This window comes from Eretmochelys imbricata, chromosome 1 (assembly GCF_965152235.1).
Source record: "Eretmochelys imbricata isolate rEreImb1 chromosome 1, rEreImb1.hap1, whole genome shotgun sequence".
Taxonomy (NCBI): Eukaryota; Metazoa; Chordata; order Testudines; family Cheloniidae; genus Eretmochelys; species Eretmochelys imbricata.
In genome coordinates, this window is record NC_135572.1 from 8,114,761 (window position 1) to 8,136,217 (window position 21,457).

General features: G+C 48.2%; 1 protein-coding gene across 1 annotated transcript; it reads left to right on the forward strand.

Annotated features, from left to right (window-relative positions):
• Positions 1-14,702: 14,702 nt before the first annotated feature.
• Positions 14,703-15,671, forward strand: LOC144259696 (olfactory receptor 52E4-like). The gene has a single exon (XM_077808001.1). It carries the CDS (start codon positions 14,703-14,705, stop codon positions 15,669-15,671), a length of 969 nt encoding a protein of 322 aa, XP_077664127.1.
• Positions 15,672-21,457: the final 5,786 nt, after the last annotated feature.

Genomic DNA, 21,457 nt, shown 5'->3' on the forward strand with positions numbered 1-21,457 from the left:
CCTCTGTAAGTTTCACAACAACGTCTGTCCTGTCAATAAAACATAAGAGATGGGATGAACAGATACTGTACACGTATGAGATGCCACACTCCACTCTGGCTCACGGGGTGCAACTCCTTTGGGAATGGATGTCAAGGTCTGGAGCTGATAGAAACATTGCTTGGGTGGTAAATATCGAGGAGCTCAAATTAATGAAAGCCTGGATCCAGGGTTGTAAGGACAAAGTGATCGAATATCAGCTACTGCAGGGCTCTTGAACCTGGCAGGCAAAGGCAAAACAAGTGCTAGTGGCTGGAAGTTGAAGCCTTCAGAGTGCAAACTGTGAATAAGATGCAACTGTGCTACTGGAAAAAAGATGGAATTAACCAGTTTAAGAGAACCGTCACATGCTTAGTAATTTCCCCGGGGCTCATGGTCTTTCTATAGAGATTGGATGTTCTCAGAGAGATGTTCCAGCTCAACCACATGTTACTGAGTTGCATGCAGGAATCATTGGGTGGATTCTTTGGCATGTGACATGCAGGAGGTCAGGCTTGATGGCCATAATGGACCCTTCTTGCCTTAGAAATCTGCCACTCTATTATGTCAGCATCCACTTCTGTCACATCTGGAGTTGGCGCTACACATCAGATCTGTGACACCAACCCTTTTCTTCAGAAGACTTTCCAGTTTTCCCTGCATGCCTTTGCATTACCTTTTCTGCTATCATGGGCATTTCTTTCAGTGCCATCACCATGGTACCTGAGTACCTGGAGGAGACACAGTGAACTTGGTACTCCATTTACATCTGCAGCTTTCATAGAATCATAGAATCATAGAATATCAGGGTTGGAAGGGACCCCTGAAGGTCATCTAGTCCAACCCGCTGCTCGAAGCAGGACCAATTCCCAGTTAAATCATCCCAGCCAGGGCTTTGTCAAGCCTGACCTTAAAAACTTCCAAGGAAGGAGATTCCACCACCTCCCTAGGCAACGCATTCCAGTGTTTCACCACCCTCTTAGTGAAAAAGTTTTTCCTAATATCCAATCTAAACCTCCCCCACCGCAACTTGAGGCCATTACTCCTCGTTCTGTCATCTGCTACCATTGAGAACAGTCTAGAGCCATCCTCTTTGGAAGCCCCTTTCAGGTAGTCGAGAGCAGCTATCAAATCCCCCCTCATTCTTCTCTTCTGCAGGCTAAACAATCCCAGCTCCCTCAGCCTCTCCTCATAAGTCATGTGTTCTAGACCCCTAATCATTTTTGTTGGCCTTCGCTGGACTCTCTCCAATTTATCCACATCCTCCTTGTAGTGTGGGGCCCAAAACTGGACACAGTACTCCAGATGAGGCCTCACCAATGTCGAATAGAGGGGGACGATCACGTCCCTCGATCTGCTCGCTATGCCCCTACTTATACATCCCAAAATGCCATTGGCCTTCTTGGCAACAAGGGCACACTGCTGACTCATATCCAGCTTCTCGTCCACTGTCACCCCTAGGTCCTTTTCCGCAGAACTGCTGCCTAGCCATTCGGTCCCTAGTCTGTAGCGGTGCATTGGATTCTTCCGTCCTAAGTGCAGGACCCTGCACTTATCCTTATTGAACCTCATCAGATTTCTTTTGGCCCAATCCTCCAATTTGTCTAGGTCCTTCTGTATCCTATCCCTCCCCTCCAGCGTATCTACCACTCCTCCCAGTTTAGTATCGTCCGCAAATTTGCTGAGAGTGCAATCCACGCCATCCTCCAGATCATTTATGAAGATATTGAACAAAACCGGCCCCAGGACTGACCCCTGGGGCACTCCACTTGACACCGGCTGCCAACTAGACATGGAGCCATTGATCACTACCCGTTGAGCCCGACAATCTAGCCAGCTTTCTACCCACCCTATAGTGCATTCATCCAGCCCATACTTCCTTAACTTGCTGACAAGAATACTGTGGGAGACCGTGTCAAAAGCTTTGCTAAAGTCAAGAAACAATACATCCACTGCTTTCCCTTCATCCACAGAACCAGTAATCTCATGATAAAAGGCGATTAGATTAGTCAGGCATGACCTTCCCTTGGTGAATCCATGCTGGCTGTTCCTGATCACTTTCCTCTCATGCAAGTACTTCAAGATTGATTCTTTGAGGACCTGCTCCATGATTTTTCCAGGGACTGAGGTGAGGCTGACTGGCCTGTAGTTCCCAGGATCCTCCTTCTTCCCTTTTTTAAAGATTGGCACTACATTAGCCTTTTTCCAGTCATCCGGGACTTCCCCGGTTCGCCACGAGTTTTCAAAGATAATGGCCAATGGCTCTGCAATCACAGCCGCCAATTCCTTCAGCACTCTCGGATGCAACTCGTCCGGCCCCATGGACTTGTGCACATCCAGCTTTTCTAAATAGTCCCTAACCACCTCTATCTCCACAGAGGGCTGGCCATCTCTTCCCCATTTTGTGATGCCCAGCGTAGCAGTCTGGGAGCTGACCTTGTTAGTGAAAACAGAGGCAAAAAAAGCATTGAGTACATTAGCTTTTTCCACATCCTCTGTCACTAGGTTGCCTCCCTCATTCAGTAAGGGGCCCACACTTTCCTTGGCTTTCTTCTTGTTGCCAACATACCTGAAGAAACCCTTCTTGTTACTCTTGACATCTCTCGCTAGCTGCAGCTCCAGGTGTGATTTGGCCCTCCTGATTTCATTCCTACATGCCCGAGCAATATTTTTATACTTTTCCCTGGTCATATGTCCAACCTTCCACTTCTTGTAAGCTTCTTTTTTATGTTTAAGATCCGCTAGGATTTCACCGTTAAGCCAAGCTGGTCGCCTGCCATATTTACTATTCTTTCGACTCATTGGGATGGTTTGTCCCTGTAACCTCAACAGGGATTCCTTGAAATACAGCCAGCTCTCCTGGACTCCTTTCCCCTTCAAGTTAGTCCCCCAGGGGATCCTGGCCATCCTTTCCCTGAGGGAGTCAAAGTCTGCTTTCCTGAAGTCCAGGGTCCGTATCCTGCTGCTTACCTTTCTTCCCTGCGTCAGGATCCTGAACTCAACCAACTCATGGTCACTGCCTCCCAGATTCCCATCCACTTTTGCTTCCCCCACTAATTCTACCCGGTTTGTGAGCAGCAGGTCAAGAAAAGCGCCCCCCCTAGTTGGTTCCTCTAGCACTTGCGCCAGGAAATTGTCCCCTACGCTTTCCAAAAACTTCCTGGATTGTCTATGCGCCGCTGTATTGCTCTCCCAGCAGATATCAGGAAAATTAAAGTCACCCATGAGAATCAGGGCATGCGATCTAGTAGCTTCCGTGAGCTGCCGGAAGAAAGCCTCATCCACCTCATCCCCCTGGTCCGGTGGTCTATAGCAGACTCCCACCACTACATCACTCTTGTTGCACACACTTCTAAACTTAATCCAGAGACACTCAGGTTTTTCTACAGTTTCGTACCGGAGCTCTGAGCAGTCATACTGCTCCCTTACATACAGTGCTACTCCCCCACCTTTTCTGCCCTGCCTGTCCTTCCTGAACAGTTTATAACCATCCATGACAGTACTCCAGTCATGTGAGTTATCCCACCAAGATTTCAAATTATTTATTTTGCTATTTTGGGAGCATTAGGCACTTGTGCGAGATCAACCCAGATTAGCCCCAACCCACAAAACGTATCAAGCAAATCAGCCGAAACCAAATAGTCTAGAAATTAGCAAAACCCTTCCCTCCCTCAGACAGCGACCCACCCCATGACTCCTACACTTGCCAGGTGAGAAGTTGGGACAGTAGAAGCACCCTGACCCCAGCCCTCTGTCTCTTACGCTGGGGAGTAGGCGGGGGAAGGGGAAAATTCATTGCCTTCGTTCCCAAGCCCTCTCCTCTCCCCAGCTCTATCAGCTGACAACACCTCCAGCCTCGCACTCACTCAGGGCTACAACCTGGCAGACGTCTTTGACCCTCCAACCTGCGTGTGCAGGGCCTATCCAAGTCCTCTCACCTCACGCTCCATCATGTTCCTAAGATCCAACCCTTCTATCTATACAACAAAAATTCTCCTCCATCTCCAACCCTGGGTCATCTCCAGCCTTGGTTCTGGCAACTTCCTCCACTCTGGTCCACATGCCCCTTCTCGCACACCCAAAGTACAAAATCCCTCCACAGGCTCCTTGTCCTCATCCTCAGGGCACTTCGCAGCTCCGTCTCCTTACTAATTCACTCAGTTCCCTTCTCGTGTTGTCCCCTCTCCCCTCCACTCTTTCCAGGGACAGACTGCCCACCTCTCTGCTTCTCCCACGCTGCCTCCAGGTATAGAACAGCCTCCCTGAACTGGACTGGTCTGCATTCCTGCTTCACTCCCATCCTCAGGACCAATCAGCCAAGGAACAAGGGATCATCGACTAGAGCTGATGTGCATGTATTTAACATCACAGATGCATATAATGGTAGGAGAAAATGGTCCATATTTTGGTTTGTATTCCTTTGTCTCCCCCTCCGTATGTTACAGAGGGCTTAATGTTGATAAAGAAAAGTCTCTGTGTGCACGCATGCATGTGTGAGTGTGTGTGTGTGTATGTACAGCGCCTTGCACATTCTGAGTGATATCGGAAGGTCAATAATTCTCAATATTTAGAGAATGTACAAAATCACCCCAAACTTCCCAATCATTTGGTGGAGGAATTTTAACACATGGCTCCTGGCTCCATCCCGTCATTAGCTTGTAGGCCTTTCCACCTTTGTTTGCACCCACAATGATCTGCCAGCAGGAATGTGGGCATGGAGGCCTTTACACACCTGATTTATGGGGGCAGTTATTTCCAGGTGCAAACTGTGCCTTGAGAAAGGAAGGCCAGGTTTTTTCAAAAAAGCAAACCTCAAATGTAATCCTCATAGTCTCTTGCACATAAACTGCACTCCATAACCCCTTTCAGAATCCAGGCACCTTAACAGAAAGGAACTAAGACCAACGCTGAAGTCAAGAGAGGTAATCTGCCTGTGAAATGTCTAAAGAGCCACTCGGCACCACATTCTCAATCTTGGGTGTTGAAAGTATTTGCCTTCATCCACGCTTGGGCACCTAGCTTGATTTTTAGGAGGTGCTGAACACCCATCAGCTCCCATTGAAAACCAGGTCACTCATTGAGGGGAAAACCAGGGAAGTCATTAAGGTGAAAACCCAGATCATTCATTCTAAATATAGACTATAGATACAATAGGCACCCAAGCTGGATCAGGTCGGGCACAATACCAATGGGCTGATGAAATAGGAAATTAAAATATACAGCAGCAGAATTTGGATCAGGTTTTGAACTTGCCCAGAATGTGGGTGTATTTGGATCTGAGGTTCTGCTTCATACCCGTCCATGGCTACAGAACAGTCCAATTCCTTTGCCCTCACAAATTGGATTCTGTGGGCAAACTCACCAGAATCCTGCAGCGCTCCCCTCCTTTCCCAGGGCGTCAGTCTCCCTCACGGGCTGTGTGAGGTCTACATGCTCACCCGCAGCTGCCTGCCTTTGGTGGATTTATAGCCAGGGTGAGAGAACTCACCTCCTCCCCGCAGGGGGGTCTTGCAGTTCAGCTGGGAATCTCTGCTTCCACTTTGTCCTCCCCACCCATCTCTGGCAGACAGAGTTCACTCTTTCTTTTCAGACTTGGGAGAATAGAAACTGTTCCTGCGTCGTGGGTCTGAGAGAGAGAAAAGTCATTTTCGGTCCCTCCTAGACCAAAATCCCTCAGCCATTGCAGAACTGATCACTACAGCAGATTCCCCAGTGCTCTGCCCAGTCTCGTTTTAAATAACCCAAGCAATGAACCCTCCACTACTTCCCTTAGGAGGCTTTATCCACCCCAGCAAGACCATTACTGCCCGGAGTACCTCCTCTGGCTACACAAGAGGGTCCCTCTGGCCAGACAAGTCAGCTTCCGCTCCTTTCTGGCTGAATATTTCACAGTCCCCGGTCACTACAAATACAAGCTAGCTACTGAACGCCACTCACAGGGAGAGGCCTCAGGAGTTTGAGAAGGCAATACAGCCTCATACATATTTACTCCACAGCCGGCCTCCTTATGTTTTTATGTTTAGTTTGCATTGGGATAGTGCTCAGAGGCCTCAGCCTGGAAACCGAGTCCCATCGTGCCAGGTGCTGTACACATGTGTAAGGAAAAGGTGTCCTACAGAGTTTCCAATCTGTGTCGGTGTTTCAGTTCCCGGGAGCAGTAAACTTCCCGAGGAGAAGAAATCTCCCTTCATTTCATCCCCATATGCCCCTGAGGCATTCAGTGACCCTGTGAACAATGCAGACCAATGGGGAGACATTTGGTGCAATGAGTGGATCCTCTTGACTATAAATAAGTCTACACTGAAAACAAACCAAAACATGGCAGCGTCTCAGAGCCCAGGTCAATTGAGTCCGGCTCGTGGGGTTCAGGCCACAGCACTCAGAAGAGCAGTGAAGATGTTCCCGCTCAGACTGAAGTCCAGGCTCTGGGCCTTCCCCCTTCACTGGCTTTCAGAGCCCCGGTTCCAGCCCGAGCAGAAATGGCTACACTGCTATCTTTAGCCCTGTACCGAGAGCCCAGGTATGTTCCCCCAGACTCTGAGACTTGCTCCCCGGGGGAGGGGGGTGTGCGGTGTAGACGTACCCTGAGAAGAGGCACTTTCATGGCTGTGCTGGCACTTCCTGACTGCATCCACCTGCCAATCTGGCCAGGCAGCCATTCTTCTGAGATTTCAGCTCTTCCCTTTCTAGTTGGACCCCAGAAGGGATGAGGTGCAGTGAAAAGAAAACGTAATTCAGTGGGGTGGAGTTCCCTCGGCTTTTCCAAACCTTCCAAAAGACTTGGTTGATTTTAAACTTGGGACCAAGATTTGGGGGATTTCTTATCCCTAGTGGAAATTCCAGTAGGCTCTATGGGAATCCTTGAACTGGTCTTTCCCTCCTCTCTGTGGATGTCTTCTGGTCTGTGTCGATTTTTACTGGACTCTCTTGGTTTCCACTGGAGGATCTATAGCTGAAGGATCCACTAGATCTCTTACAAATCTTAGTCTGCCACTTATAACCAGGTGAAAATTTGCAACAGGAATTTGCACTAGAGATTCTGGCACTCCAGGACTGGGTATATGTCGCCAGCACTGAAATGCAGCCACATATCGGTTTAACTGTGACAGTCATTGGGTACCAGCTACTCATCACATCTGGTTAGCACAGAAAGTGTAGGAGATTGTCACCTTCACTACCACATCCCCTACCAGGGGAAATTGAGGCTGCTGGAATGCAATAATCCAAGTTGGAATTCACTGAAGGTACCAGGATTCTCCCAGCCCCGGTCTTGCCGAACGTGAGCTGTTCTAGGTACTGCACAGCTGATGCTCCCAAAACTCGCTGGGTATGATAACAGAGTAGGGCAAGGCTATTCTTCTCATTTTACAGCTTGGGAACGGAAAGACCGAGAGACTTGCCCAAGGTTACCTGTGTCCTAGTCAAGAATAGAACGCAGGCCTCCGAAATTACTGCCCTAACCACTGGGTCGTTCTCTCGTTACAGCTACTGTGCTTCTCCTCAGCTGGGAATGTCACCAAGGTGCCAGCCGAGATAGCGGGGTCTGTGTTCCAAAGCGTAGAGTAAAAGGCGGATAATTCAACCCTAGAACTCTACCTTGCATCCACCATCCACCATTCCACAGAGGAGACAGCAATGGAGTTGCAGAATTGTCTGCTTTTCCCTGGTCTAGATGTGGGCCCGACTAGAAATGCCCTTATCCTGCTGCTAGAACATAGTGGTTTACATGCCTTGCCAGGCAGGAACCTAGAAATCCCCAGACCAGATCCATCTAGTCCAGTATGTTGCCCTCATCACTGGCCAGTACCCGATTCCGTAGAGGAAGGTTCATGATACTTTGCAGAGGACAGTTTTGGAATGACTTGCCCACAGGTCTTTCCTTCTCCCACGCAGTTAATGGCAGACATGCAAGAACCCAACAGAAATTCCCACGTCTCTTTGTTTTTCTGTAGGACCTGTGAGGCCTTTGTGTCCTGCATGCTGGGGCAGCCTCACAGCCAGAGGGAAAGGGCAGTGCTTCACAGCACGCAGGTCCCTTCCCCGTTCCTGCATGACACTTCATCTGAATATCTGACCCACGTTTGATTCCTAATATGAAAAGGACCCAACAGCTGCAGCCAAACCACCTCTGTCCAGGATCTCCTCATATTGCACAGAACAAGAAGTTCTGAGCATTTGGGAACCTGTCTCTGAATGGATCTCCTGATCTGGGGCACCGGGGCGGAGGGGGAGCGTTTTATCCATCCACCCTAATTCTGCCCCCATGTTGGCCTGGATTGGATGGATGTAGTAGCTCCAGATGTTGATCAAGCTAATTGCAAGCATATTGTGTGCATTCAGCCGCCATGAATTAATGAAACAGAACACCACATCGTTAAGGGTTAATTTGAACAATCAGGGCTTCTGGAGGCAAGGTCAAAACTAGCTGCAGACTTGCTGTTTCTGCTGATGAGAATGGGAGGAGGGGCGAAAAGCGTCAACAAATTGAGACGGAAAGAAAATAAGTGGATAGAGACCATGAGTTTGCACACCTTTGATACAAAAGCTTATTCTGACTAATATTGCTAGGAATGTTTGTTGATAAGCAGTTGATTGAAGTTAGGAGAGGTGATGACCCACCCCCTATGAGTTGTGTGTTTTGTAAAAGTTAGTTAAAAAAGACTAGATAATAGTGTGTACTTTGGAGCAGTTCTCGGAAGCTATCCTGAGAGATTTTTTCTTGACACGATCATGCTCCCTGGTGGGGAAGCAACCGGCCATCGCTGGTCTACTGTCAACTACTCGATGCCATCTCGAATTCTAGGTAATGATATGGGATATTCTAACCCTATTGCTAGTGTCTGTGTGAGCTTTAATAAATTGTAGTTTTAAATAAAAGCACGCTTACTTGTATCGATCTTTCATCAGCCGGAAGCGCTGTGTTCCCACTGATTTATTCCTGACACTGCCTGGAGTGAAGCAGTGAAGTTACCACTGCTTTGGGTTCTGAAAACCCTGGGTAACACCCTCTTAACCAAAAAGGGTACTGATTACATCATATTCATTGTTCGAAGGCTTATTCCTTCACCCTCTCACTTCCGTGGTCCTTCTTGCATGAACAGAGAGCAACAATACCTGAAGTCCAAAGGTGCAAACAATTCAAAGTTTTGGGGGGTGAACTTCCAGCAAGCTTAAATCCAAGTTTCTTTTTCCTTATTTTTGAATTCCAACTTACTTCCTGTTTGTCCCTAATTTATAGAGTAATATTCTCAGCTACACCTTAACCAATCATTTTACTGAAATTTATCTAACCAATCCTAACATATTGTAACATAATTCTCTAACCAATTATATCCCACCACCTTAATTAGTTTACACCCAGCAAAATTAATTATACAGCAGACAGAAACAGTCACAGAACCAGACAGAGACCATGCAAATAAGAGCAAAGTGGGAAATCTAATGACAAAACAATACAGAAGTGAGGATTTCACAACGACATCTATAAAGACATAAGGGTTTCCCAGCTGTGTCTATTGATAAGTGAGTTCTTACCAAACAGAAAACTATCAAACTAAATTTCCTTTTACATCTTCTAGGCTCTTCCCTTTCTGGAGGTGATAGATTGGATCACCTTTCCAATTGCCTTATTTCAATGTGACTGGTTTGGAATGTGAGGACGTGACCTTTCGCTTCCCAGCTCATGGCTGCTCCCACTGCTTAACCAAAGGCCTTAGCTAAGGAACGGGGCCTCAGACTGTCACAGTGAGAGAAGCCCCTTACACAAGCAGACAGTGATTTTGATTCTTTCTTTTATACCTCTAGAACTAGCTAAATGATAAACATATACCCACATTCTTAAAGTATAGGCCTTTACAGACAGGCCTGAATATCTATGTCCTAACACTCACACCTAAACAGAGCCCTGAACAAGCAGGGACAAGTCTTCAAACGTCATAGACACTTTTGCACATGCACCCCCTAGTTGTGCAGATCCCCTCACTCAGACAGGCCTTTGGGGTATTTGCACACTTAAACTAGGCACACACACACACACACACACACACACACACACCCCCAGCACTTCCTCTCTTGAAGATCAATCCCGTACTATTGAGTGGAGATGTAGCTATTAAGCCAAGGGCCTGTAAAATAGGAATGGGTTAATTTACTGCTACTCTTTGTGGCTATTCCCTGTGCCTGATCGCAGAGTTTCCTCTGTAATGAAGAAAGGCTCTGAATTCCCAGCGGGGGGAGGAAAGAGGATTTCTTTAAAAGGTATAAATCCCCCCATGCGGGTCGTCCCGGCAGACTGGAGAATCACACAGCTTGGGTGTGACTGTAGCATTCACTGTAGGTGAAGAAGATAGAGACGGATCCAGGTGAGTTGGGGCAGTATGGATTTAATCAGGGGCCCTGTTAATGAATAATTTTTAAATGGACTGGAAAACTTTGGGACAAATCCTTTTGTCAGTCACGCTGGTGTAAATGTAAAATAATCCCACTGATTAAAGCAGAGCTACTCAGGATTTACAGCAGTGTAACTGAGCAGAATTTGGTTCTTTATGAATGAACTCTTTAATAACATGGAAAAAAGGCCTTGTGAGAAGGGGAAGTCCTCAGAATTCAAGAAACGCCAGCAATAACACAAGCTGAATTCTGCCCCCTTTGGATGAATTTCTTAGTCTTTAATGATTTGTTTGCAAATCATTCCTCAATTAACACAACATCAAACATTCTTTTCTACAGCCTTAGACACACACACGTGTGGCAACACCTTGTCGTCCCCTTTTCGCCCCTGTGGACTTGCACTACTTTTGTCATCACAACAGTCCAGTCTGCATCTCTTTGATGACTTTGACTTATTTGTATAAATTCACTTCTCTGCAAGGTCTGTTTTTAAATACATTTCAGCAGAGCAGCCATGGTCTCCCTGATTTCTTTCCAGCCAGCAGCACAGCCTTCCTGCTGTAATATTGATCAGCAGTAAGGTAATTATCGGCCTCACACTGGTGTAAAATGTAGGAAGATCCCCACAACATGAAGGGCTCTGGCGGGTGTTGTGTGACAATTCTGGCATTTCCCAAACCAGAAATACCATCCATCAGCCCAGCATTTCTCATCGCTCTGCTGGATTCCAGGGCAGTGCATGGAGCATAGCAACAGGAGGTAGAAATTTTAACCGGGACTCTCGCTAGCTTTCAGGTTTCTTGCTCGTGAGTAACAGCCCGATACTGCATCTTGGAAGCCAGTGGGAGTTTTTCCACTGCCTTCAGTGGAAGCAGGATCAGAGCCACGGCCTCTTTGTCTCACTTTAACCATCTCTGGAAGCAGATTAGCACTATGGAACTATGTACATCCAAGCAGAATGCCCAAGCTGTGCGGCTGAATGGGCCTGGTACGTGCTGCTTCACATGCCGGGGGCTTCATGGGAAACGCAGGCTACTCGTGGGCGCAGAGCCCTGACAAAGTGGGGCCAAGCTCTCTTCAAACTCCGGCTCTCGGGTGCAGTACTGCTGATAGCAGCAGGGACAGGCAGCCAGAACGCTGCTGCTAAAGGGGCCAGGGACCTCCCGAGAGAACACACTTGCTGTGCTGGGGCTAAGACCATGCTGTGCATGGGCTAAGACCATGTGTCTGCCTGCACTGAGCACATCCAGGGAGGAGACACGTTCCAGCCCATCACTAAGGGACCACATCAGCAGCACAGAGGGGGCAGATAAGAACTAGGGACCTCCCGAGAGAACACACTTGCTGTGCTGGGGCTAAGACCCTTGCTGTGCATGGGCTAAGACCATGTGTCTGCCTGCACTGAGCACATCCAGGGAGGAGACACGTTCCAGCCCATCACTAAGGGACCACATCAGCAGCACAGAGGGGGCAGATAAGAACTAGAGAGGGAAGGGTTAAAAATTCAAAGTTAACGCCCCTCAGCTCCTGTTCTGGTTTTTACCAATACAGGGAAGATTTCCTCAGGCAAATGACTGGTAATCAAATGCTGCAGCCCCATCTGCACAGGGCTTTACTGCAATTCATTTATTACCATGTGGGCTCCCATTTCTGGGGACTTTTTAAAATCTCCAACCTGTTTTGCATTTAAAAAAAAATTGCAATTATTTTGCACACAAAGTTAATGAGATGCAGTTAGCTATAAAAGGGTCCAAAGAGTTGGCTGTGGGGGGCTATTGGAACCCACAATCAAACCTGTCTAAAGTGTGTGCAGAGGGACAAGGTCGGGGAGGGAGTATCTTTTATTGGACCAACTTCTGTCGGTGAGAGAGAGACCAGGTTCTGGGCCACACAGAGCTCTGTGTCTCTCTCTCACTGACAGAAGTTGGTCCAGTAAAGATATTCCCGCACTCACCTGGCCTCTCTAATAGCCTGGGACCAATACAGCTATGAGAACTCTGTATAAACTGCCTACGTTTATCAACAGACCTCGTTTCTAAGCTGTGTCCATGCGGCACTGACTGGTCACACTCTGCTACTGGCTCTTCTCTTTGTTCTGGCTATCAGTAGCCAATAATATATAAATATTTTCATATTACTTTTCCATGTAAGCAACAGCTGGCATCTAGACACAGGGCTATTATGTGCTTGCCAGGGACAGGGGAAGTGGTCCCTGCAATCCTGGATGGGAGTGGAGGAGCGCACCCAACAACAGCTCTGTCTCAGACTCCATGTAAATGTTTGGGAACCTATAGCAAAGCGCTGGGCCTTGGGCAGACGTGCATTCATGCCCCCAGGGCAGGCCGGAAAGGCCCTGGCCCTTTCCAGCTGGGAGCCATAGTTGCAGGGCACATGACAAGGGCAAACATGTGACCGACAGGACAGCAGAGATAAGACTCCCTGTAGAGGCAGGGAAGGAATTTTCTGCACAGGCCAAGGGGACAGTCTGCGTGGGGAGTGAGCCCAAACAGGCCAAAGGGACGGGCTATTTCTGAACTTCCTGCTTTCCAAGGGCAAAAACTGCTTCTCCCAATTGTGAGGGTCTAATACAGGAGGTGTAGGGAAGGGGCTGTGAGTGGAGTCCCATGCGGGCGGGGGATGAGCATTCATAAGGAGAGAGTGAAGTAGTGGAGACAAGGAGAAACTGGTTCTAGTACAGCACCCCGGTTACACAGCATCTCGTGTGGAACATGCATCTGAAAGTGCTTTATTATACACGGCCAGATGTGGTACAATGCCAGAAACCAGTGGGGCTGTCAGCGCTGCGCAGGGGGTAACTTAATGCCAGTAACAGAGAAGCAGAGAAATTAAGTGGTTTTGCAGACAGAGGCTTACAGGGTGATGGAACGGCATGGTCTTCCCAGCCAGCTTGTTCTTCCCATTCCGTTGTAGGCAGGGGGAGCTGTGCTTGCTTACACCAGCTGTGGATCTGGCTCAAAGAACTCAAAGCTCACCAAGTTTATTACCCTACGGTCCATTCTTTCTACAATCAACTCTCAGAGAGAAAAACACCTGGACAACATTTTCACAGTAGTGACGTTGAAATAGATTGCCTTAAACTGCAAACCACACAAAGTGAACCTTGGTAACCATCTTTCAAATGTTTCTTGGCCTTTGAGACTGAAATTCTCAGAGCATTTTAGGGATAGAGGATTTATGCTTGGGCCTATAACACAGAGTGCTTAGAAAAATACATCTATATGATGCTTAAGCACTGGAAGACTTTGCTTTACTCATTGTTTAATGAGTTTAAGTCCCTAGACTGTCAATTCAGAGACATGTTTTATTTCCCATTCTGTAGCTGACCAAGTCCCCACTCTGTGCCTCAGTTTCCCCACCTGTACAGTTAAGGATAACAATACTTCCCCTCCTTCGTGAAAGATTTTGAGATCTATGCCTAAAAAGCACTGTACAAGAGCAGTTATTAAAGTATTGTGATCATTGCAACTTCATGAGGCAGAAAGATAAATATTGACAAATTTTATAAGTGCCTGTATATAAATGCTAGAAGTCGGAATAAAAGGTGGGTGAACTTGAGTGCCTGGTATTAAATGAGGATATTGCTATAATAGGCATTGTAGAAATTTGGTGGAATGATGATAATCTATGGCACACGGTAATATTAGGGTACAAAATATATTGGAATGACAGACTAGCTTGTTCTGATGGAGTGTGAAAGAAAGCAGAGAGTCAAATATAGTAGAAATCTTAAATGAATGAAACTGTACCGCAGAATCTCTATGGATGGATGGAGATGCTCTTTACCCCCTTCTGAGGCATAGGGGTGAATCAAGACCTTTGTGACCCCATCTCAGGATTCTACTGAACCTTCCATTTCTCTGGCGTTTAAACCCTTCTGGGCTGTTGACTAAAGTCATTCAGACTTTGAGCTAGTTGTCCTTTCAGGTCCCCCAAACTGGAATTGGGGGTACAGCTGTAGTCCAGCTCTGAGGGGAAACCGCCGTGAGAAGAGCATAGAGAAAAGCTCCGTGTGCACAGCTTGAGCAAATCCCAGGAGAGCTGTAGAAAAGATGGCCATTTTGAACTGGATCCTGCGGAGAATGAAGCTGGGGAGGCGCAGGAGCTGGTGGAGGCGGGGTGATGGGGCTGCAATTCTCCATATGGGAGAAGGCAGAGAGGGGCTTTCTGCATGCGCTGGGGTCCAAAGAAGACAAAGTGTCTTCATTGCCGACACTAACCCGCTGTGTGGTTTCAATTCCAGCCTCCGAAATGGTCCTGGAAACTGGCCGTGCCCCATGTCACGCTACAATCACTCCAACCCCTCCACCTTCCTCCTAATGGGCATTCCGGGGCTGGAGGCCACCCACTTCTGGATCGCCTTCCCATTCTGTGCCATGTACGTTGTGGCCCTGCTGGGGAACTTCATCCTCCTCTTTGTGATCAAGACGGAGCCGAGCCTGCACTTGCCCATGTACTACTTCCTCTGCATGCTGGCAGGCATCGACCTGGTGCTCACCACCTCCACCGTGCCCAAGATCCTGAGCATCTTCTGGTTCCACTCCCATGAAATCGGCTTTGAGTGCTGCGTGGTCCAGATGTTCTTCATCCACAGTTTCTCTGCCATGGAGTCGGGGGTGCTGCTGGCCATGGCCTTTGACCGCTACGTTGCCATCTGCAAGCCATTGCGCTACACCGCCATCCTCACCAACGCCATCATTGCCAAGATCGGGTTGGCCGTCTTTGTGCGGGGCATCGGCCTGATGACCCCCTTGACGTGCATGGTCAGCCGCCTGCCCTACTGTGGGCCCAGGGTCATCTCCCACTCCTACTGCGAGCACATGGCCGTGGTGAAGCTGGCCTGTGGGGACACCATGCTCAACTATGTCTACGGGATAACGACCGCGACCTTTGTGGTGGCCTCAGACTCCATCTTCATCACCATCTCCTACATCCTGATCCTCCGGGCCGTCCTGAGCCTGTCCTCCAGGGACGCGCGCCTGAAGTCCTTCAGCACCTGTGGCTCCCACGTGTGTGTCATCCTGCTCTTCTACACCCCGGGGCTGTTCTCCTTCTACACACAGCGCTGGGGCCAGAACATCCCCACGCACATCCACATCCTGCTGGCACACCTCTACATTGTGGTGCCGCCCATGCTGAACCCCATCATATACGGCATGAAGACCAAGCAGATCAGGGGCCGGGTGCTGAGCCATTCTATCCAAAGAGACTCAAGGCTTGGCTTTGAGGATGCTAAACAGCAATGAGCGAGATGCAGAAGGTTCAGACAGGCACCCAGAGCTTCGAATTCTGATCTAACAGGAACCCTGGAGACTTTTGGGCTGGAAATCCCACAAGAAGATGCTCTCTTGAAAGTTCTGGTGCTTCCTTCCTTCCAGCTACGTTGACAATCCTGCCCAAGACCCAGAAGAACAGAATCACCATGAGCACAAGTAATTATTTTTAGCAGAAGTTAATTATTAGCAGAAGTTAATTATTTAGTGGAAGTTAATTATTTTTAGCAGCTGGGGAATGAAAGTTTAGATGATTGCTTATTTTACTCATACCACTGGCTCATCTTTAACACTGAATATCACCAATGCTCCTTTTCCCAACAGCACCTGGTAAAAGACTGTTCCCAACTCAGAGGCCAAGTTCTGCACATGAATCTATCCCTATATTCCTCCACCCATCCCTCCTTCCAACCATCTAACATCAATCTGCATATTTACCTACCTGTTAGCCTTGAACAGCTGCCCACGTGTGGCTTCTGCTGACTCCAGCTAGAACCTCTGTGTGTGTCCTAGTGCAGAATTTTCCCCTGAATGTATATTGTATCTTTCCACCATATCTTGCGACGTTACTTGAGCAGTTACAGAAAAAGTTAACTTGGCTATTTTGTGAGAGGAAGGCTAAAAAACAACACTGAAATGCTTCCCTACATTGGTCAGGGATGTTTTGTAGTGCATCTCTGTGCTGCAAGTTACTCAAAAGCTATTTTTAAAATGCTTAACAATGTCCTGACAGTCTCCTTCTTCCACTTGTAATGTCACCCTGTCTCCAACTTTTTGATCACCTGTTCTTTGTGTCTTCCTCACCTTTATGTCTGTTTCAGGACAGCGTTTAAGACAATTTTAAGAGAGAAATTGTATAGTGCACAATATATGCAAAAATATACACAATCACAAGAGCAATGAAAAATGAAATGATTAAAACGTGATGTTTGGAAATTGTGAGCATACTGATTGCATACAAGGCCCATTGCTCTTGTTATCATTGTTCATTAATATGGTATTTGCACAGGGTGTCTCAGCAGAGCTCTCAATGATATGGAAAGGGGTGAAACCAGAGCTGTAATTAGAAGGTACGAGAAAGCCTTTCTCTTTCTGCCACCCCTCAGCGCTGCACACCAGCTTCTGAGCACACTCCCACTCAGCGGATTTAAGAGTTGAGGTGAACAAAACTCCATTAATCCTCCATGGGTAGGTTCTCTGTTCCCTAGCCCTCATCGCTATCGTATGAGATGTAGAACTCCATTTTAACTATGATGAATATCATCCGCTATTTCCACAGGATTTAGGCCTGACAAATGGAAATAGTGCCAGACCAGCTGTGCTCATGCATTTGTCACATGGAAACCAGCGCTACGAAAACAAGACTTTTTGGAAGTGGAAATGTTCTGCTTGTAACACACATGAGAGTAACCCGAGGGACTCAGAGCCTGTTTTCCCTCATCTCATTATTGTCCCCACTGGTTTGCTACTGCCCATCCAAACTTATGTTTAATTTTTGATGGATGGTAACATGATGGGACGCTCCTGTCAATCCAGGTTGCGACAACTGATGTGCCTTGAGAATGGAGGCTCAGGAGAGCTGCCTACCATTGGGGAGGGAGGGTATTTCTGTTCCGGCAGAATCTTTGTAAAATGCTCTAAAATATAGTTTATTCCAAATATTTTCATGGATAGAACATTCTTGACTCTCTGTGGAGGGGGAAGAGCATCTGGGACTGCTCTCTAATCAGCTCCAGTTATAGAGAAAGCATCAGGAGGAAAGGGGATACCAATTCTTGCATGTATCTCATGCTTAGTGAAGGAGGAAGTTTCCATCACCGGACCCATCAGGAAGTGCTGTGGTTACTGGATAGAGCCTGGCCCTGGGAACTAAGTGCTGGTGGGAGAACCCCAGGTTCATTAAGTGGATCCCCAGTGCCAACCTACATTCCTGAGAATACCCTGCTTGACTCCTACTAGACCCAGGGCCCTTGGTTCCCTCCCACAAGCCCTGAGGCGGCAGGAGTTTGTGCCATGCAGAAATGCTGCACTCAGCGAAAACCAACAATTGAGTCTGGGCAGAGACGAGCCCTCAGGTAGGGACCGTTCAAGGGCCCCTGTGGGGAGTCACAAACACTGTCCTCCCCACAGCTCCAGCACAATGTACGGAGTCCCCAGTGCCTCAATATATAGCCTAATACTCACTAATGCGACTGAGAGTATGTCTACACTGGAACATAAACCCAGGCTTGAGCCCAGGCTCAGGGCTAATCCCCCTTACATTTACCCTTTAATTGCGCTAACTCAAGGCTTGGACCCAGAGTTCCAGGACCCTGCAGGGCTGGAGGGTCCGAGGTCAAGTCAAGCTGAGACCCAGGGTCTGAGCCCTCTTCCTTTGCAGTGGAGCCGCAGCCCTGCTTAACTCATGTCCCAGGAGTCAATTGGAAGTATCCCACAGTTCCATGGGACAACTTCCTTAGTCTTCTTTATCCCAACAATTTGCATGCCACTCTATGGAAAACAGAAGACCCCCTCCTCCACCGCCTGGACAAACAGCAGCATTAACCCAGTCTCTTCTGATCACCAGTCTGCAAAGACACTATCAGAGAGCCCCTACGCATTTTGAAACTTTTTAATTTTAAGAATAACTGATATGTGCAAACAACAAGAAATGGAACCGTGCACCAACATTGGGTGGACCAGCATTCAATAGTCTTACAGCAGGTGACAGCTGTGGAATGTTAACCCTCGTCCTTTAGTTCATATAGTGGCTTTTCTCGCCTTTGCCCTCGGGAACTGCAGCACAGAGAGAGAGCCAATGACTGGCCAGTGGGATTTTCAAGTGATAAAATAGCAAGCCATATCAGTCTCTCGTCAGCCACCATTAATCGAAGATATATTTTAATGAGCCTGCGCTTCAGAAAGCTGTGCTCACCACTCACGACCGGAGACGTCCCTTGGGTAGGTCAAATTGGGGCCACCGCTCCAGGGCCCGCGCTTTGGGGACCCCACGGGCCGGTGCATTTCGTCGGCGCAGTCGATCCTGGAAGACAAATCCGTCACTTCCACCCTGGGCCCCACACCCGCTAGGGATGGCCCTGCTCACTACTGTGACTGGCAGCGTGAGCAGAATCCTTAAAGCTATCCACATATTAGGAAAATTGTCCTTCAGCTCTGCATCATGAATGAATTGGAGTAGAGAATGCTTCCCATGCACCAAAATGTGACGGATGTTGTCCAATTCAACATAGAAGTCTTTATCACTGACATCCAAACATTTCCCCATGTGTCAGCGTCCATTGAAGTTCCGTACAATTGTTCAAGAGTGTTTTCCTGTCCACCGGCAGCTTACTAAGGTCATACAAAACCCTCCAGGTCTTTTTGTGGTGCTTCATTTGTCCAAACCTTTCTTCAATGGACACTCCAGCTGTGTCAATGAGTGAGCAAAAAAGCTCCCTCTTGAATTTTTCTTCTGAGCTTCCCATCACCTCATCTCTGCTCTCATAACCAAACTGTCTCTTCTTCTGATGAATACGAGTTTCTTTGAAGATAGGCTCAACTCCTAAGTTTTCCACATTTCTCTGGCAGCAGTGATGGCATCTTCAAATCCATTGTCTCTTAGGCCACAACGAGATCAAGGCAGCTTCGCATCAAAGTAGTAGCAGTTGCAATGTCCATTGACTGAGTTTCTAATGCCTTGCCAAACCGCAATTGAGACAAGAAATTTGAAGTCAGTAATCTGATTTGCCAGGCTTTGCGTCTCGTGTCATATTCCGGCCTCAGGTTTACTCGACTGCACCAGTTCCATCTGAGCATTGCAAACCTCAGTCACTTGGTATCTCACTAGCCTTACACTCACTCTTCAAGTCTTAAAACACAAGTACACTTTCACAATTACACAATAAAACAAGGTTCACAATATTGCAGCTGGTCTCTCACTTCATTTCATTCTTATATCTCACTGACTGGCTGGCGACGCCCCATCCCTTATCTACACACAAGGGCCTGGCTGACAACATTCTAGGAGGTTCAAAGGAAATGTCGTTCTCAGAAAGTCTGGAAGGTTCCCTGAGATTCTACAAAGGTCCAGAACATTCTAGGAGGCTAGTGAAAAATGAACCCACATACAGAATGCCTGAAACATTTTACTTCAAACATTCTGTTTTCCCTTTCGTGGCTAACAACAAAAACAGCACCCTGAACCCAACACTCCCCCAAGGCCGGTACCCCAGGTGGTCTCCTGGGTCACCTGTCCCTAAATCCAGACCTGGACACGGTTACTTTGACTCGGGTCTGTGCACTGTAGTGTGGACACCAGAGCCCTAGGTTTGAGCACAGGTTAGAAAATCCTTAATATAGGGGAGCTGCTCCAGCCCAGGGTTCTCTAACACGGGTCAACTGACTCAAATCCCACTAACCCTGGGCTTACATGGCAGTGAAGACATACCCTAAAAGTCCAAACTGCCCCTCCCTGGGTCTCTGAGTCCCCAAACTTGGTGCCTCCTGCCTCTTGCAGTACGAGCTCAGAGTGGCAAGCCCCAGTTTCAGCTCTGTTGCCTGGTGCCCAGGCCTCTGGCCACCGTGCTGGTTTGGGCTCCTCCGCTACCTCTGGGCCGCTCTCCCAGCCCGGCTGTGAATGTGCCCTGGCCAGCTCTCTGGGCCAATCCCTTGGCGCCTGCACCCCCAACGTCAGGCTGTGTCGGGGCCTCTTTCTTCCATCAGCAGCAACAGCAACATGTGTTCTCCATAAGCCACATGGTCCTTCTCTCCAGCCACTCCCCAATGCCAGCTTATTGACCTTGAGCCAACTAGGTGCTCTTGGAACCAATACCCTGCTCTGGTGTGCCATTCCTCTCCTGTAATGGGAGGCAGGCTGACCAGACCTCTAGCCAATTTTGTTTTTTGAGTCCTGTGTGTGTCTCAGTTTCCCCGTGTGCTGCATTGTTATCCAGCCGGGGTGGGAAAGGACTGTTTGCACCCAGGGCAGGCTAAGGGCAGGTCTACACCTAAAATGAGGCATCAGTGGAGCTGCACCGATTCAGCTGTCCCACCTTAGTGCTTTAATGAAGATGCTCTTAAGCCGATGGGAGAGAGGTCTCCCATCAGTGTAGTTAAGCCATCTCCCTGAGAGGTGGTAGCTATGTCAGTGAGCGAAGCTCTCCCACCAACATAGGCTGTCTACGTGTGGGTTAGGTTGGTGTAACGGCGTCGCTTAAGGCTGTAGATTTTTCACATCCTCACGTGACATAGTTTTACGGAGATAGGTCTGTAGTGTAGACTGGACCTTAGAGACGTAGGTCTAGGAGTCTCCTAGCTTTCTGGGCTTTAGTCTCCATATCAATGGAGCATTTGGGACAACAGTGGCAAGTCCAATCAGCAAGCCATTGGCACCTAGCACCCAACGCCCCATGAGGAGATGGACTTCCCCACTGAACAACAATCCCTGGCCTGAGATCAAAGGACTGGAAGGGTGCGGGGGATAAGAGCTGGCTCCTAGAAGGAGCTGGGGATCTCACCTGGACTCTGACCAGGGCAGTCAGACTGGGAGACCAACAGAGCTTGAGCCAAAGGGTTACTACAGCTTGGCTGGGCTCTGAGCTGACCAGAATGAACTGTGCTTTAACCTTCAGTTCTCTCTGCTGCCATAAAGACTACCTATGCCATGTTCCAGTTAATGAATAAACCTGACTGGTTTGTGAACGCTGCTGCAAACGCTGGGCGAGGAGCAGTAATCCCTGAAGTGTGGGCGAGCCTCCATCAGGGGTCTGCTTCAGTCGGAC

Bases quoted from the DNA above. Each gene is read 5' to 3' on its own strand.
- LOC144259696 (XM_077808001.1), top strand. From the start codon at position 14,703: ATGTCACGCTACAATCACTCCAACCCCTCCACCTTCCTCCTAATGGGC.